Here is an 18,656-nt window from a genome sequence, read left to right on the forward strand (position 1 = left end):
TTGGGTAAAGGCTTTTTGTCTATGTGAAGGTTGAAATCACCTAGTACAATGGTGGGTTTTGATGTATTTAAATGTGTGGTTAGGAACTCAATTAGAGGAGAGATGTTTAGTTCAAGTAGGCTTGGTGGGCAGTATATTAGGCAGATTTGTAGGTTAGTGTCAAAAAGGGCGATTTCATGGTTTCTCGGTGGAGTGGTCTGTATCAGCTTGCATTTGAGTTTTTTTTCAATTATTAGCATTATTTATTTATTTATTTGAAAACTTTTATATACCGGTATTAGTATGCAAACATCATACCGGTTCACATTGTAACTAAAGGCAGAAATTACAATCAACAGGGAGGGGAAAACAAGGAGGATTATACATAGAGCAGGGGGCATAGAAATTAAAGCATTAAAACTGTAACGAGCTATTTAGAGGACTATATACAAGTTTAGGCAGATTATTTACAGGAGTTGAGGCTGTAACGTGCTATTTACAGGAAAGAATACAAATTTAAGTGGGTTACTTATAGGAAAGTATAGGAGAGGGTTCAGGAGGGCGGGGGTTGGTAGGGGAAGGGGAGGAGCAATAAGTTGGGGTCAAGGGGGGGGGGGGAGGGGGAGGTTAGTCAGGGTAGGCTTGTCGGAAGAGCCATGTTTTGAGTTTTTTTCTGAACTTGGAGTAACATGGCTCCAGCCTGAGTGTGGTGGGGAGGGCGTTCCATTGCTTAGGGCCTGCAATGGAAAGGGCGCGATCCCTGGTGGAAGTAAGGTGGGCTTTTTTTAAGGGGGGAATGGAGAGGGTGCCTTTATTGACAGTACGGGTGGGTCGTTCGGAGCGTATGTGACAAAAGGGTTCATCTAGCCAGTTAGAGTTGTATGTGTGGATGGATTTGTGAACTATGGTTAAGGTTTTAAAGAGAATTCGGGATGCAATGGGGAGCCAGTGGAGTTCTTTGAGTATAGGAGTGATGTGATCGGCTTTCCGTGAGTTGGTAATGACCCTGGCGATAGCATTTTGGAACATTTGTAAGGGTTTGGTGGTGGAGGAGGGTAGACCAAGGAGGAGGGCGTTACAGTAGTCGAGCTTTGATGAGAGGGTGGCTTGGATGACGGTACGGAAGTCATGATAGTGGAGGAGGGGTCTGAGTTTCTTCAGGATATTGAGCTTGAAGAAACCTTCTTTGAGGGTGGTGTTGATCTGTTTTTTTAGATTGAGTTGTTGATCTAGGATTACTCCAAGGTCTCTTACGGTGGTGTGGGGCATTATGGTGTTGAAAGCTGGGTCATTGGAGATCAGGGGTTTAGGAGGGAGGTGAGGAGAGATGAGGAGCAGCTCCGTTTTAGAGGAGTTTAGTGCAAGGTGGATGTTGGAGAGGAAGTCATTTATGTTAGCAAGACATGTGTTCCAGAAAGCAAGGGCATCTGAGAGGGAGTTGTGAATGGGAATGATGATTTGCACGTCATCTGCATAGAGGTAGAATTTGAGGCCAAGGTCAGTGAGGAGGTGACATAGGGGAGTGAGATAGATATTGAAAAGGGTAGAGGAGAGAGAGGAGCCTTGGGGGACGCCTTGGGACAAGGGGTAGAGTGTGGAGTTGGCGTTTCCTATCTTGACGGAGAACTTTCTGTTAGAAAGGTAGGATTTGAACCAAAGCAGGGCTAGGCCGGAGATACCTATTTCGGTTAAGCGGTTGATGAGGTGGTTGTGGTTGATGGTGTCGAAGGCCGCTGAGATGTCGAGGAGGGCGAGGAGGTAGCAGCTGCCTTGGTCCATGCCTATGAGCAAGTGATCTGTGAGGGAAAGCAGGAGGGTTTCCGTGTTGAGGTATTTACGGAAGCCGAATTGGGCTGGATGAAGAATATTATTACTTTCCAGATATTCTGAGAGTTGGATGTTTACAATCTTTTCCATAATTTTGGAGAGGAATGGCAGGTTAGAGATGGGGCGGAAGTTGGCGGGGTCTTTAGGGTCTAGTGTTGGTTTTTTTAAGAGGGGCTTAACAATTGCTTGCTTGAGCATATCTGGGACAGAGCCAGAAGAGAGGGAGGAGTTTATGATGTCTGCGATGGGTTTGGAAATAGTATTTGGGATGGAGAGGAGAGATTTAGTGGGAATGGTGTCCGAGGGGTGTGATGCTGGTTTGAGTTTATTGAGGATGGATTCCACTTCTTTAGAGGAGGTCAGGTCGAGGGTTTGGAGGGTGGGTGAGGTGGCAGATGGTAGAGGGGGGGGGAAGGGGAATTGAGGGAGATGGGTGTTGAAATCTGCGGAGGATGTTGGTGATTTTAGCGAGGAAATATTGGGCGATTTCTTCGCTCTTGGCGGTGGCTTCGTTCTCAGGGATAGCGGGCTGGGAGGATTTGGTGAGGTTGGCAACATAATTAAAGAGGGCTTTAGGGTTGTACATATACTGGTGGATCTTGGATGAGTAGAAGTCTCTTTTAGTTTTAAGGGTGGTTATTCTGTATTGGTGAAGGGTGGTTTTGTAGCTTGAGGCGAGTTGAGGTGAGGGGGCTTTACGCCACGTTCTTTCTCGCTGCCTAAGGGTGTTTTTTAGGGATCTTAATTCTGTCGTGTACCATGGTTGATGGTTTTTTGTGGAATGGGTAAGGTTACGTTTGGAGATGGGACATAGTTTGTCTGCAATCTCAAGGGTTGTGCTGAGCCAGGATGAGATGGCAGTTTCGGGACTTGAGCAGTCAAGGCTAGTAGAGGCATTGGATATGGCAAGAGCTAATTCATCTCCTGAGCAGGGTTTCCTAAAGGTGAAGGTAGAGTTGTTTGAGGGGGTGGGAGTAGTAGGGAGGTTAAGGGGGAGCAGGGCTTTTATGAGGAAGTGGTCAGACCAGGGTACAGGGGAGCAAGTGGGCGGGTGGGATGGAAGGAAGCAATGGTTAATGAATATGAGGTCCAAGGAGTGACCAGCTTGATGGGTGGGGGAGGCAACGATTTGTCTAAGGCCTAATGCTTGGAGAGCAGTGAGGACAGTCTCACAAGAGGGGGTGAGGGGAGTGGCGTCGACATGGAGGTTGAAGTCTCCTAGTATGATGGAGGGGATTTCAAAGTTAATATTGGCGGATAGGAATTCAATTACGGGGGAGGGGTCCCGTTCGATGGAGCCAGGGGGAGCATAGATAAGACAGATCTGTAGTGAGAGGGACTTGAAAAGGCCAATTTCTAGTTTGGTGGGTGAGGTGGCGTGGGAGAGTTTGAGCTTGAGCTTGAGGTGTTTCTTGAAGGCTAGGAGAATGCCACCTCCTCTTTTCTTGGGTCTTGGAATGGATAGGATTTCGTAGGAGTGAGTGGGTAGCTGGTTCAAAAGGACTATGTCTGTCTCTTTGAGCCAGGTTTCCGTGATTGCGCAGATGTCTGGCTTGGCGTCAGTGAGGAGGTCATTTAGAATGGGGGTCTTTTTAGAGAGTGATTGGGCGTTGAACAGAATGATAGATAGGGTAGTGAGTCCTAGAACTTGGTTGAGGGGGGTTGTGAGAATAGGGAGGAGGGACTTGTAAGAGGGGGATGGTCGGAAGAAATGGGGGCTTCTGTTGTGGGGGAGGTGGATGCGGCTGATGTGTTGAGTGGTCATTGCGGATGATGAGGCCAGGGTGGAGGGAGGGGGCAAGAAAGGTAGGTGGGATGAATACTGAGAGGGTATGGGCGATATAGGGCAGGGTTTAAGGTGTAGGGAGTTTGGCTGAAGGAAAGGGCGCAGTGCTGGTAGAGTGATGCAAGTAATGCCGATAGTACACCATGCAGATTAAAGAAGGCAGATTAGGCAGATTGGGCAATGCAGGTAATGTACAATAATATGCAGTAAATGCAGTTAATACAGTTAATGCAGTTAATACAGTGATATGCAGTATATGCAGTTAATACAGTTAGTACAGTTAGTACAGTTTAGACAATGCAGGGCAATGCAGGTTAGGCAAGTAATATGCAGTGGTTTAGACAATGTGGGTAAAGTGCAGTTAAAGTGCAGTTAATACGGATTGGGGCGTATTGAGATGTTAGGGTGGCGAGTAGGGCAGGGGGAGAGTAGTTCAATGGCTGTCCAATGGCAGGGGGGAAGAGAGAGGTACTGTGGGGAGGTGCCTACTCACTCCAGCGTTCCTGCCGCTTGGTTGGTCTTGGCTGAGGGCTCCTCTGGCTTCCTGGCTGAAGGCTGAAGGCTGGCAGGTGGGCTTCGGGTCCGTTGGGCCTGCAGAGAGAGTGAGGGTGGTCCGGATGATGCCTCGGGGTCCTTCAGGGCAGCCCGAACGGGCTGCACGAAGGGGCGCACAAAGGGGCTGGCCCCTTTGTCGCGCTCCTTCAGCGCGCGACGCCGGGGAGAGCAGGGGTTTAAATACCCCGCCGGTCGCGCCCCTGACGTCACCGCTGCGACAGCGTGGTGGGCGGGTCCTGGTGGTCGCTGTCGGTTCTGGGAGCGGGCTCAGGGCTAGGCGCGTGGTCGGCCGGAGACGGGAGTTCGCGGGTCGAGTCGTGGCCGGCAGAAGGTGAGGGCTCGTGGCCCTGCAGATCCGGAGGTAAGTAGGGCAGCAAGACGGCTGAAGAGCGGTCGGCGATCGGCGAGGGGGCCCGATCGGGGGCAAGCGGAACAAGAGGCCTTACCCCGACGGGCTTCAGCGCCGATCGCGCAGGCCAAGTTCACCGCTGGATCGCTGGATCGCCGAGGAGAGCAAGAGAAGGCAGCCGGGGAGAGCAGGGGTTTAAATACCCCGCCGGTCGCGCCCCTGACGTCACCGCTGCGACAGCATGGTGGGCGGGTCCTGGTGGTCGCTGTCGGTTCTGGGAGCGGGCTCAGGGCTAGGCGCGTGGTCGGCCGGAGACGGGAGTTCGCGGGTCGAGTCGTGGCCGGCAGAAGGTGAGGGCTCGTGGCCCTGCAGATCCGGAGGTAAGTAGGGCAGCAAGACGGCTGAAGAGCGGTCGGCGATCGGCGAGGGGGCCCGATCGGGGGCAAGCGGAACAAGAGGCCTTACCCCGACGGGCTTCAGCGCCGATCGCGCAGGCCAAGTTCACCGCTGGATCGCCGGATCGCCGAGGAGAGCATTAGCCCTCCCCCTCTTATTTATTCTAGGGATTGAAAAGATATCATAGTTCCTGTGCGCTATTTGATTCTTTAGTACTGTGTCTGAATTTTTTAACCAGGATTCGGTAATTGCAACAAAATTTGGCTTAGTATCATATAGCAGATCTGTAATAATTGGGAATTTTTTTGTGATGGATTGTACGTTTACTAAAAGAAAGGTTAGCCATAATAAATTGTTTGCTAGTGGATTAGTTGGGATATTGTCTCTCTTTACTTGTATGAGGTTGCTCGTTTTCATGTGTTTGCTATTTGCTTATTTCTGTGTGTCTTTGTGTAGTTGCTTTTATATTTACCTTTGTTTAGGCAGGTTGAAATCTTGTGTATTACCGGTTCTTCTCTCTCACTTTCCTTGTCCATGGTTGTTCAATATGGTTTTGTTTTTCCGTTAGTCTTCTCTCATGTGTTTCTCAGTGGCGTACGAAGGGGTGTACAAAGGGGCATGCCCCTTTGTTTCGCGACGCCGGCGCGCGGCGCCTCCGGTCTTGGTGTGGTCTTTTTATCCTTCCCCCTTGGTGCGCTTCTGCCAGTGACGTCAGCAGCGTCGGCCGAGGGGGGAGGGGCCGTCGGGTCTTGCTTCCGGGACCGACGGTAGGAGCCAGCAGCGTCTGTTGAGGAAAATAAAGAAAAAGCAGAGCGTCTGTGGAGAAAAAAAAGCAGAGAGAGACAGCGAGACAAAAATCAATCAGCAGCAGCAGTTAGAGAGAGGGAGATGAGGCAGAAAGCAGGAACCGTGAGGTAGGCTCCGTGGGGTTTAGGGCCTCTGGGTGTTCGCCGAGGCAGTGGCAGTCTGTAGCTGGGGGGGATTGCGCACTCCTACCGCTTCATGACATGCCTTGCATTTACGTCTCATTTGAATACTGTATCGGGCAGTATGTGAACCAAGTTGTGCGCACAGCAAACGAGGGTGCGCCCGGCGCTGCCACACTCTCTTACGCGTCCTTACTGTATCGGCCTGTTAGATTCTAAGCCCTCTGGGGATAGGGAAATACCTACAGTACCTGAATGTAAACCGATGTGATATCTCAGATCGAATGTCTGTATATAAAAATAAATCAGCTTCCAACTAGGAGAACAACACTAACTGCCTGATGCGATACAGGAAAATATAGCTTTTCATTGTATAATATATGTACAGAACAGGTGCTTTGAGAACACCTGAGACAAATAAAACAGATATACAATACTGGAGACGCTGAATCTTTCTGGTCAGCAGTCCCCCCCCATCCCACCTTGCATCTGTATATTATGTCCTTGGCTCGCACAAGCTCAGAATAGTTCTTTGTTATAATTCCTGAGGTTTTGACAAGCCACTGATAAGAAAAAAGCACCACATAGAATTTGTATATTTCAGTTCACTGAAATAAGTCAAGAAATAAAGATATGTACCAATATAGGTCAGCCTGTCAGACTTTGCAGTTTCCAAAGATGCTCCAATGGTGTCCACAGCCAAAATATTCCCATAGGATCCTGAAAAAAAAAAAAAAAATTCAATTAAGTAAATTGATGTTTTGCATTCACAGAATTCTATGATAATTGCAAATACGGGAAAAAAATTCTAGTTTCAAAAGAAAGATTACACAGCGCCAATACATTCATATATCCTTCACATTACCGACAGTATCAACACCTGTGTAATTTTCTCTTTTTAAGAAAACTCTTATAAGCGGCTTTGAGATTTGATTTTTTTGTCCCAGGAGAAATTTTTTTTTATTATTATTAAGGCTAGCTACTCAAGCAAATACATACGATAAATGAAAGTTGTTGACTTATTGCGGAGAAATTCCTCTAGGTGGCAGGGAGGAGAGTTACGGAGGGGGTCTGGAAAAAACAAAAGCTTACTGACCGGGTGGGGGGTGCCAGTGGCTGTTTGCTTCCACATGTGCCTCAAGCAGGGGTTTCCTCCGAGTGCGGGGGCACCGCTTGCCACTCCCTTATACTGCCCCTGCCTTCAGCCATTCCTGTTACGTTCAGGAATTCTGCAATTCCATCAGGACTTACTCACCAGGGATAAAAAGCATTTGCTAGGTACTCCCATCCTCCTCCCATGAACTGCTTTGGGAGGAGGGTGGGCAGGGTGAAGCAGCGGCAGGAGCGAATGGTGAGGGCAGCTCTCCCCCTGGTGAGTGCGCCTCCCCCTCACCGGTGCTGTCCTCTCGCTCTTCCCCACCTTGTTCTTCCTTTCCTCTAAGCTCTCCTGCAGCCCTCCGTTGTCTGCCCATCTCCCTCCCTCTGAATTAGCCTGGTAATGCCCCCCCCCCCCCTAAGTTGGGTATTGACGACAGCATTCTATCAAAGTTCCCACAAATTAGACAAGTCTGTAAGCCATGTTTCATTCACTTTTGACTCCTTGGCTGTATTTTTTTGTGGTATATGCCATTCTTAACCACCAGACTTGATCATTCTAATGCACTACCTATGAAACATTCACTGCCTGCAGCTTGCCCAAAATGTGGCTGTCCGCTGTGTCCCCAGTTCTCATAGAACTGCACGAGTCACAATTTAAGACTGTTTGCTTAACATTTAAAATTCTCTCTGGCACTGTTCATAAGAACATGCCATACTGGGTCAGACCAAGGGTCCATCAAGCCCAGCATCCTGTTTCCAACAGTGGCCAACCCAGGTGTTTGGCAGCTCACAGGATGGTCTCGCGAGCTGCCGTACTCTCCCCTGCTGTGGTATCATCCCGCCGGTGCCGAAAATCACTGAGGCTGCCATCCCAAAGGTGTGTGCACATATTATGCACACTATGACGGGAAACCCTGAGCGGAGCCTCCAGTTGACGTTGGCCTCCTGGTCTATATAAACTAAGTCCCCGAAGCAGTTCCTCGCCTCAGCAACGGGTCTTCTACTCCTGAAGTAGTGCATGTTGCTCCTGCATGTTGGTTCTTGATAACTGTCTGCATTCCCGGATCCTGTGCCTTGTCTACCAGCCTCATCTTGTAACAGTCTCTAAAAGTCAGTAAGGAGGTCCAGACAACTGATCCGTAAAGATAGACTTTTATTGCCAGCAAGATGCAGCTAAGACAAAGGCTCAGTACAACTGCATGCCACGCCCCCTTAGGAGCAAACTTTTATGCACTTTACAACTCTTATCTTTCACACATGCGTTCTGGTTTTGCTGAACAAACAATTTACAAACTGCTGAACAAGCATTAGCTAGCGTGGTCCTCTAGTAGATGTAGCTTATGATCAGACTATTGTTTCGTCACTTAATTGACGTGTTAGACATTTTACAGCGGCGTTCGTATTAATACAATACAAATTATTATTCCAAAATGGAGTCACGTTACACTAAATGTTAGTGCGTAACTGCGTCACTACGCATTATGTGCCGTTTGCGTTGCAAATATTAGTACATTAAAAATGGCTGTGCGTTTCACTGCTGGCGTGGTTAGACGAGAGACTTTTCAGTTGTTCAGTCTTCAGAGGTTCACGAAATTGAACTCCTTCAATCTCGTCCAGTGTGTCTTAGTCCACCCTTGGCCTCTTGCTTGGATGTGACTACAATTGCCTGCTGCCTGTCCCTGACTCAGTCTGCTGCGCCTTTGGACTTTAGTTATCCTCACTGCTCTAAGTCCTGTGGGCCGCCAGAACCTAAGGGCTCAGCCTGTGGGGGGAGGCGGCTGGTAAAGGTGACGCTCCAGTCTGTCCCGCTACGTGGCATGTTTGCCAGCTGCTGGCGTAGGCCTCATGGGTTCGCCCTCGAGGCTGTGTCAACTACGCCGCAGCACAAAGGCTCACACACACCCATGCTAAGCAAGAAGGTACTTTCCCCCTTTACAGAACCTTTAAAAAAAAACATCAATGCCACCACACGAAAGAAGGAAAATTAGAGCCATAAAAAAAGGAATTCTAAACAAAATATGTAGTGTAAATGTGAAAATGCTCTAAGAAGTCAGATGAACTTGGATAGTTTCATAAGATGAGAATTTACAGCTGAAAGATAGCATATTAACACAAAATAAATTAAGCATGTAGTAACATTTCCTATAATTTATGGATAAAGGCGGACTGCTGTCACATTATGCTGCATTTTTTTTTCTAACAGCAATATACCAAACTGAACTCTAACCATGCCCCTTTGATCATAGGGTTTATGCAATGTTACGGATAAGTAATCTTGGTCAGTAACATGGGTAAAACAAAAGTAATTCAAATGAAGGGGGTTTTCTTGCAGCTTACGTTTTAGTCAAAGTTTCCAACAAAGGGCAACTCAGCAGTACATCCACTAACATTTACTGTCTACCGCAGTTTCACAGGCATTTATATGCCACCTATACACAGCACTAAAGCGGATCATATCAAAACATCCATAAAATCATAACATTCATATAATAAAAGAAGACATAATCGCTGACCAGCAGGTCTATTCAATCAAAAACCATAACATTCATCCATTGCCTCCAGAAAGGCCATTAACTGCTATCAAGTTTACTTAAGAGAATAGCCATAGCTATTACTGGCATCAGTAGCATGGGATCTTCTTGGTGTTTGGGTACTTACCAGGTTCTTGAGGCCTGGATTGGCCTCTGTTGGAAACAGGATGCTGGGCTTGATGGACCTTTGGTCTGACCCAGCATGGCATGTTCTTATGTTTTATAACCATAATTGCTATAAACAGCTTTCATTATTAGTTTTCTATAGCAAATGAAACATGGTTTTTATATATATATATATATATATATATATATATATATATATATATATATAATATTTTGCTTTACATTATGAAAAATAATTTGTAAAAAAAAAAAAAAGATGAATGTCTTAAAAGTTAGTACTACGCTGTTTCAATTGTAAAGTTAACGTAGAATATTGCCATTTATTCCGTCAGCAAGACATACAAGCAACTCACCATCATACCGAAATGGAAGAACGCAGAGTTTAAATCTAAAGCATACTTTAAACAGGATAATGATATATAGCAGAATGCTAAGTGAAACACACACAGAAATAGCATAACCACAGCTGGCTCTGATGCCAAAAGTCAATTGTAAAATTACGTACCCATTTTAAAAATACGGATTTCTTGATGTCTCACTAGTTGCTTCAGTAGCCAAATTAAACCTTTGCAACCGCTACTATCCCGAGCTCAAGTCTAAGGGGAAAGCCGCTTGAAGCCACCTTTTATAGCGAGTTTGCAGATAACAGGATGCTTACATTTAAAGCAACAGTACACCGTTAATCCCCATGCCTGTACTTTCTCAAATAAGAAATCATTCAGCCTACAGTGCTCCCAGTGTCGATTGCTTTGCCCACCATGGCCAGACAAACTCTTATTATTAAGTATTTCTCAGCGCAGTACAGAGATATATGAGTTTGCAATCAAGGCAGTAGGAATATACAACAAAAAGAAATAAACGCGAGGTTTTGACGTTTCCTCGCGTTCACCACTCATTTCCCTCCCTCAGTTTTAGTTTCTCTTTAGATTACCGGAAAGGCAGTGACTCACGGTTTCCATACACGATAGAAACGTAAAGGAACAGAGCTGATTTCCTATAAATGATGTCACAAGGGAGTGAAAACAGATAAGCGACCCCCTCCCCACGGGGGTCTCTTACTCATCGAAGCTGAGAAAACAGGGCGCTCAGAGCGCAGGCGCGTGTCCCTTCCTTATTTGCCATAGTTTTGAGAAAGGGAAAGGGGCAAGAGAGACAGGGAAAGGAGGGTGAGAGAAAGCAACAACAGGGGTTCAACAGCCCCAACATAACACCCCCGCCTTCGCTCCACCACGCAAGAACAATGCGGGGAGAGGAGGAGTGGGGCAATAAAGGGACAAGGAGGTGGGGCAGTGAGAGAAGGGTGAAAGGGCTGGAGATGAAAAGATAGAATTGGTGATGATAAAAGAAGTGGTGGAGAAGAGGGAGCTGGAGAAAAAAAGAGATGAAAGAAAATGATCAATGAAAGAGAGATGCAGGGGAGGAAGTGATGAAGAGAAGAAAAGTAACTGGAATTACGAGCTTGGAGGAGCTAAGTCGACAGGTGAGGAGAGCAGAGAAGAGACCATGACCAGAACAATTAAAACAGAAACGCTGAACAATAAAACTAGAAAAATAATTTTATTTTCATTTTAGTGCATGAAATATATAGTGCATAGCTGCCTTGGACATCTTGCTGCTGCAGTAAACAAACTGAATTCTTTGCAGCTTTCATTGGAACAGTACAAGAATTATTTAAAAAATGTTATACTGCATTTTTTTTTTTTAGAGCACATATGTTCCTTCTCAAGAAGGGATAAAAATTTGTATTACAAAGGAGGCAATTTAAAGATTAAAAATATACACATCTAAAGGGTAATTTTAAATACAGAACTGCACAGTTTATAAATTATTGCATATCATTGTCCCAAAAGTATGCACGTATGTTTCAGTACATGAATATCTTTTTTAATGCAGGGATCCACAGAAATAATACATATATAACATTCTGCATATATATTTTACATATTAAATAACTGTGTGCATAATAATCATCATAAGAACATAAGAATTGCCACAGTGGGTCAGACCAAGTGTCCAGCAATTCCATAATTCTGTTTCCAACAGTGGCCAATCCAAGTCACAAGCACCTGGCAAGATCCCAGACAGTAAATAAATCCTATGCTGCTAATGCACAGTGATAAGTAGTGGCTTAGTTCTTCTTAGTTAATAACAGTTTATGGACTTTTCCTCCAGGAACTTATCCAAACTCTTTGTAATCCCAGGTATGCTTAGCTGCCTTAACCACATATTCTGCTCAATGAATTCCAGAGCTTGTGTGTTGACTGAAAAGAATGTTCTCCAATTTGTTTTGAATGTGCTACTTACTAACTTCATGGGATTGGCCCTTAGTCTTTGTATTTTTTGAAAGAGTAAATAATTGATTTTCATTTATCCATTCTATTCTGCTCATAATTTTATAGACTTCTATCATATTCTCCCTCAGTTGTCTCTTCTCCAAGCTGAACAGGCCAACTTCTTTAGCCCTTCCTTGTAGGGAAGCCGCTCCATCCCCTTTATCATTTTAGTTGCCCTCCTCTGTACCTTTTTTAATGCAACTATATCTTTTTTTGAGATGCAGTGACCAGAACTGCACAAGTACTCCAGATGTGGCCTCACCATGGAGCAATACAGAGGCATTATGACATTCTCTGTTTTATTCTCCATGCCTTTCCTAATAATTCCTAGCATTGTTTTTTGTTTGTTTGTTTGTTTTTTATTGCTGTCACACACTGAGCCAAAGATTTCAAAATATTGTCCACTATAACATCCAGATCCTTTTTGTGGGCGCTAACTCCTAATATGGAACCTAGCATGGTGTAACTACAAGGTGGGTTACTTTTCTCCTTGTGCATCACTTTGCTCGGATGATTAGGCAGATTTGGAAGGGGGGAAAACCCTTGGGGCAGATTTTAAAAGCCCTTTGCGCATAAATCCAGCTGGATTTATGCGCGTAGAGGGGATACACGCCCGAGCCTATTTTGCATGGGCCCAGCGACGCACGCAAGCCCCGGGACGCACGTATGTCCCGGGGCTTGATAAAAGGGCGTGGAGGGGCAGTCAGGGGTGGGGAGGGAGCATGGCCAGAGGCCTCCGTAAGGCCTCTAGGCCGGGGGATCACGCGCCGGCATTCGGCCAGCATGCGCAACCTACGCCTGCCCAGAGGCAGGTGCAACTTGCATAAGAAAGGTTAGGGAGGGTTTTAGGTAGGGCTGGGGGGCGGGGAAGGGAGGGGAAGGTTGGGGGGGCGGAAGGAAAGTTCCCTCCAAGGGAACAGGGAAAGCCATCGGGGCTCCCCTAGGGCTCGGCGCACAAGGTGCACAAGTGTGCAGCCACTTGCTCGCGCCGACCCTGGATTTTATAACATGCGCGCGGCTGCACACACATGTTATAAAATTGGGCATAGATTTGTGCACGCCGGGTTGCACGCACAAATCTACGCCCGCGCGTAGGTATTAAAATCTGCCCCCTTGTGAATAAAGGCTCATGGTGCCAAAGCCCAATAGAAGCCCATTCCCATTGAGTTTGAAGCCCATTGCATCAGGAGGAAACTGCAGAACAAAAAAAAAAATCTTATAAGGCAGGAGGATAGAACCTAGCTGCTCTTCTCTTTTTCTCCTGTCCACATACAAGACAGATGTGTAGGAACAGCCCAATAACCAGACACTCTCTCCAAATTTGGTTTCCAGAATATTCATTCTTCTCTATATCAAATCAGATTCTCTCCCCCGTATTGGTTGTGAGAAATAATCCCACTATCTCTAGAGTTATATTTACTCCCAACCTCATATTGTGGCAAGAGATGAGCCTTATATACCTCTGGAATATACAGAAGGATACAGAGCTAACATCCTTCGGTGATTTAGGGGTACAACATGAAATACTTTACAGACCCCTGCAAATATTACAAAACCCTGCAGCAAGAGTATTAACTGGATCACGCAAACAAGACCATATCACCCCAGTATTAATGAACTTACATTGGTTACCCATCGAAAAGCGGATACAATATAAAACATTATGGGGTAGATTTTATAAAAGTATGCCCGCGCATACTTTTGTTCGCGCACCAGATGCAAACAAAAGTACACCGGATTTTAATAGATACGCGCATAGCCACGCGTATCCTTTAAAATCTGGGGTCGGCGTGCGCAAGGCTGCCCAAAATCGGCAGCCTGCGCGCGCCGAGCCGCGCAGCCTGCCTCCGTTCCCTCCGAGGCCGCTCCGAAATTGGAGCGGCCTCGGAGGGAACTTTCCTTTCACCACCCCGCACCTTCCCCTACCTAACCCACCCCCCCAGCCCTATCTAACCCCCCCCCCCCTACCTTTGTTAGAAAAGTTACGCGCGCCGGCCGGGAGCGATGTCAGAGGCCTCGGCCACGCCCCCGAAATGCCCCCAGGCCGGAACCACGGCCCCGCTAGGCACACACACTCCAGACACTATTATCCTGCTATGCTCTACCTCGATGTTTCTATTTTATATTGATTACTTTTAGATTTTTTACGCAAGTTATTTATTTCAGATGTTCTACTCATGATCTTAATTTCATTTATTTTAGATGTTTTACTTACTATCTTAATCTCATTTATTTTAGATGCTTTATTTTTTATCTTAATTTGTAATATGAATTGAAATTAGTTTTATCCTTTTTCACTTAAATTGTATTTTATTTTATGTTTATACATGTACTTCCATACTTTTGTAATTACATTATTGTAAATCGATGTGAAGGTCCCTGGTCCAAACACCGGTATAGAAAAACTTTACAAATAAAACATAAATAAAATAGATATTTGCACTTTGCCTGTTTGCAGATTAGATAATCTTTGCTAAAACCTAAATTACCTAATGATGTTGAGAGGATATTATATCACTTTAAATCACTTTCAAACTGAATATTCTCAGTCTACTGTACTGTTTTATTTGTTTAGCACAAGGATGAAACCATCTTGAGCTGATACAGAATTGGAATGAGGAGCTACAGTTTGCTCTGAATTCGGACGATTAGTATCATAGTGTCTGAGGCACACAAGGGTGCTTTCAGGGGGTTTTCTGTGAAGACAGATCAGTTGGTGGCAGTGAAGGAGAAAAATATTAACACCATAATAAGACAGAACTGATAAGACTTTTGGAGATAGCAAAGGCAGTAGGAATGTTAACATATGCTAAGGGTTAGCCAGAATGCTAAGGTATATCAAAAGTCAGCATTAAGTTCCACTTCTGCCTTCTGGGCTCAACTTACAAAAAAATCACATGATTTGCAAGAAATCAGTATTATGAGCTTCTAAGAGATAAGATATGAGTATTAACCAGTTAGAAAAATGTTATGTTTACAAAGAATCTAACCCATTGGTGTGCAAATTTGGGGGAGGTGACATGTGTAACGCCCCCTGGGTCTGAGACCAACCTGGTGGGAGCCTCCCCTAGAGCAGACTTTGTCAGTCCTCGCATTCTTGGCACCTAGTGCCCCCACCTGGGGAAGAAAGTGTTAATGGGTGGGATTTCCCTCCCTTCACCCAAGGAAAACAAATGGGACTGTGAACAAAGCTGGCAGTATGTACAAATATATACAGGTTTATTAGACTATGTAAGTATATACATTTCTACATGACTATGTACATCGCTAATCAGATGTCAAACAGCACATTTATCTACTCATGGTTAATAGTCTCAGGCCACACAACTATATACATTTCTACCAGGTGGTAAGAACAGTTAATATTTGGCAATTTGGGGTTGTTGGTCCTCACAGTATACCACCATAAAGAATAGAAGGGACCTCTTGAGTTCCCACTTAATCAAGTGTTATTATTAACTCCCCCTTTTTTTCCCCCAAGTCTCACCCATGTGAAAAGATGCAGCTGGGCTGGCGGGCAGTGATGGCCTGGGGGGGTCCATTGTATCTAAACTGCTGCTATCTCCTCGGTGAAAGGTTATGCCCTCCTGAGGACCTGACTTCACCTCCTGGTCTGTTGCACGGGTCCACACCCTCCTGGGGGACCCACCTCCTAGAATGCTGCTGGGGTCCATGCCCTCCTGAGGAACCCAACTGCGTCTCTGGGCCTGCCTCTTGTTGTGGAGGTGGACTCTTGGTCCGAGGTGGAGTTGGAGCTACCCTTGGGGAAACCCCCATGGGTCCCCACCGTCGGGAGGCAGGGCCGAACGGGAAGCAGAGGCTGACTGGAGCTTCACCAATACCAGCCCTTGTTCCCCGCAGATCGAGCCCTTGGGTACCAGGGCCAGCTGGTCTTAGGAGGGCCTCCACATGGTTGATCCCAGAGAGAGTGTCCAAGGCAAGCTGCCAGGAAGCTTGCAGAGATGCAGGGTCCGAAGAAGCAAAGTTAAAGACAAGGCCAGGTTCCAGAAGCCCGGACAGACAGAAGCAGGCAAGCAATTAGGAACAAGGTTAAGTCCAGGCTTGTGAGTAGGCAGGCACCTAAAGTAGGCCAAGTCCAAAGACAATCCGCTGGAGTATAGATCAGGTTCAAGCTGGAGTCAGGGCAGGTGGCGGAAGAAAAGGTCAGATTCAAGCTGAAGTCAGGGCAGGCGGCGGAAGACAAGATCAGGTTCAAGCTAAAGTCAGGGCAGGCGGCGGAAGACAAGGTCAGGTTCGAGCGAGGGTCAAAGCCAAGGAATCCATAGAAACATAGAAACATAGAAATGACGGCAGAAGAAGACCAAACGACCCATCCAGTCTGCCCAGCAAGCTTCACACATTTTTTCTCTCATACTTATCTGTTTCTTTTAGCTCTTGGTTCTATTTCCCTTCCTCCCCCACCATTAATGTAGAGAGCAGTGATGGAGCTGCATCCAAGTGAAATATCAAGCTTGATTAGTTAGGGGGTAGTAGGGGTAGTAACCGCCGCAATAAGCAAGCTACACCCATGCTTATTTGTTTTAACCCAGACTATGTTATACAGCCCTTATTGGTTGTTTTTCTTCTCCCCTGCCGTTGAAGCAGAGAGCTATGCTGGATATGCATCTAAAGTGAAGTATCAGGCACATTTGGTTTGGGGTAGTAACCGCCGTAACAAGCCAGCTACTCCCCGCTTTGTGAGTGTGAATCCTTTTTTCTTCTCCCCTGCCGTTGAAGCTATGCTGGGTATGCGTGAAGTATCAGTTTTTCTTCTCCCCTGCCGTTGGAGCAGAGAGCTATGCTGGATGTGCATCGAAAGTGAAGTATCAGGCACATTTGGTTTGGGGTAGTAACCGCCGTAACAAGCCAGCTACTCCCGGCTTTGTGAGTGCAAATCCTTTTTTCCACATTTCCTCTTGCTGTTGAAGCTTAGAGTGATGTTGGAGTCACAGTAACCATGTGTATGTTTATTGAATAAGGGTATTGTGTCCAGGCAGTAGCCATCATTCTGGCGAGTCACCCACTCTTCATTGGCGGCCTCTTGACTTTATGGATCCACAGTGTTTATCCCACCCCCCTTTGAAGTCCTTCACAGTTCTGGTCTTCACCACTTCCTCCTGAAGGGCATTCCAGGCATCCACCACCCTCTCCGTGAAGAAATACTTCCTGACGTTGGTTCTGAATCTTCCTCCCTGGAGCTTCAAATCGTGACCCCTGGTTCTGCTGATTTTTTTCTTATGGTAAAGGTTTGTCGTTGCCTTTGGATCATTAAAACCTTTCAAGTATCTGAAAGTCTGTATCATATCTCCTCTGCTCCTCCTTTCCTCCAGGGTGTACATATTTAGATTCTTCAATCTCTCCTCGTACGTCATCCGATGAAGATCCTCCACCTTCCTGGTCGCCCTTCTCTGTACCGCTTCTATCTTGTCTTTGTCTTTTTGTAGATACGGTCTCCAGAACTGAACACAGTACTCCAGGTGAGGCCTCACCAAGGACCTGTACAAGGGAATAATCACTTCCCTTTTCTTACTTGATATTCCTCTCTCTATGCAGCCCAGCATTCTTCTGGCTTTTGCTATCGCCTTGTCGCATTGTTTCGCAGACTTCATATCATTAGACACTATCACCCCAAGGTCCCTCTCCTGCTCCGTGCACATCAGCCTTTCCCCCCCCATCGGATACAGTTCATTCGGATTTCCACTCCCCATATGCATGACTTTGCACTTCTTGGCATTGAATCTCAGCTGCCATATCTTCGACCACTCTTCCAGTTTCCTTAGATCCCGTCTCATTCTCTCCACTCCTTCCGGCGTGTCCACTCTGTTGCAGATCTTAGTGTCATCCGCAAAAAGACAAACCTTACCTTCTATCCCGTCCGCAATGTCGCTCACAAAGATATTGAACAGGACCGGTCCCAACACCGATCCTTGCGGTACACCACTTAAAACCGCTCTCTCTTCAGAGAAGGTTCCATTTACCATCACACATTGTCTTCTGTCCGTCAACCAATTTGCAATCCAGGTCACCACCTCGGCACTCACTCCCAAGCTTCTCGTTTTATTGACCAGTCTCCTGTGCGGAACCGTATCAAAAGCTTTGCTGAAATCCAAGTATATGATATCGAGTGCTCTTCCTCGATCCAATTCCTTGGTTACCCAGTCAAAAAAGTCAATCAGATTTGTTTGACAGGATCTTCCCCTGGTGAATCCATGTTGCCTCTGGTCCATCAATTCTCCAGACTGTAGATAGTTCACTATTCTCTCTTTCAGCAGTGACTCCATTACTTTTCCCACCACCGAAGTGAGGCTAACCGGTCTGTAGTTGCCAGCCTCCTCCCTGTTCCCACTCTTGTGAAGCGGGACCACCACCGCTCTTCTCCAATCACTCGGCACCACTCCCGTTTCAAGGGATCTATTGAACAGGTCACACAGCGGACCCGCCAGAACATCTCTGAGCTCCCTCAATATCCTTGGATGAATCCCATCAGGCCCCATGGCTTTGTCCACTTTCAGGTTCTTTAGCTCTTCCCACACATTTTCTACTGTAAAAGGATTTTCATCTATTCCATTTCCTTCCAGTTTCTTGTTGTGTAGAGATGGTCCTTCTCCAGGGTCTTCTTTAGTGAACACAGAGCTGAAGTATTCGTTTAATATTTCTGCCATTTCTTCGTCTCTCTCCACACATTGATCATTATCACCTTTCAATTTCACTATACCACTTTGGACCTTTCTCTTTTCGCTGATGTATCTG

The 18,656-nt window shown here is 46.2% G+C and overlaps 1 protein-coding gene across 1 annotated transcript in view; it reads right to left on the reverse strand.

Annotated features, from left to right (window-relative positions):
- LOC115093093 (lysozyme g-like) overlaps positions 1–10,648 on the reverse strand; it is a 69,498-nt gene extending 58,850 nt beyond the window's left edge. The window contains 2 exon segments of the mRNA XM_029604782.1: positions 6,458–6,538; positions 10,505–10,648. Coding sequence (XP_029460642.1) covers positions 6,458–6,538; positions 10,505–10,532 — 109 coding nt within the window. The 5' untranslated portion in view covers positions 10,533–10,648.
- Positions 10,649–18,656: the final 8,008 nt, after the last annotated feature.

The sequence above is a fragment of the Rhinatrema bivittatum genome, chromosome 5 (genome assembly GCF_901001135.1).
Source record: "Rhinatrema bivittatum chromosome 5, aRhiBiv1.1, whole genome shotgun sequence".
NCBI classification, from domain to species: domain Eukaryota; kingdom Metazoa; phylum Chordata; class Amphibia; order Gymnophiona; family Rhinatrematidae; genus Rhinatrema; species Rhinatrema bivittatum.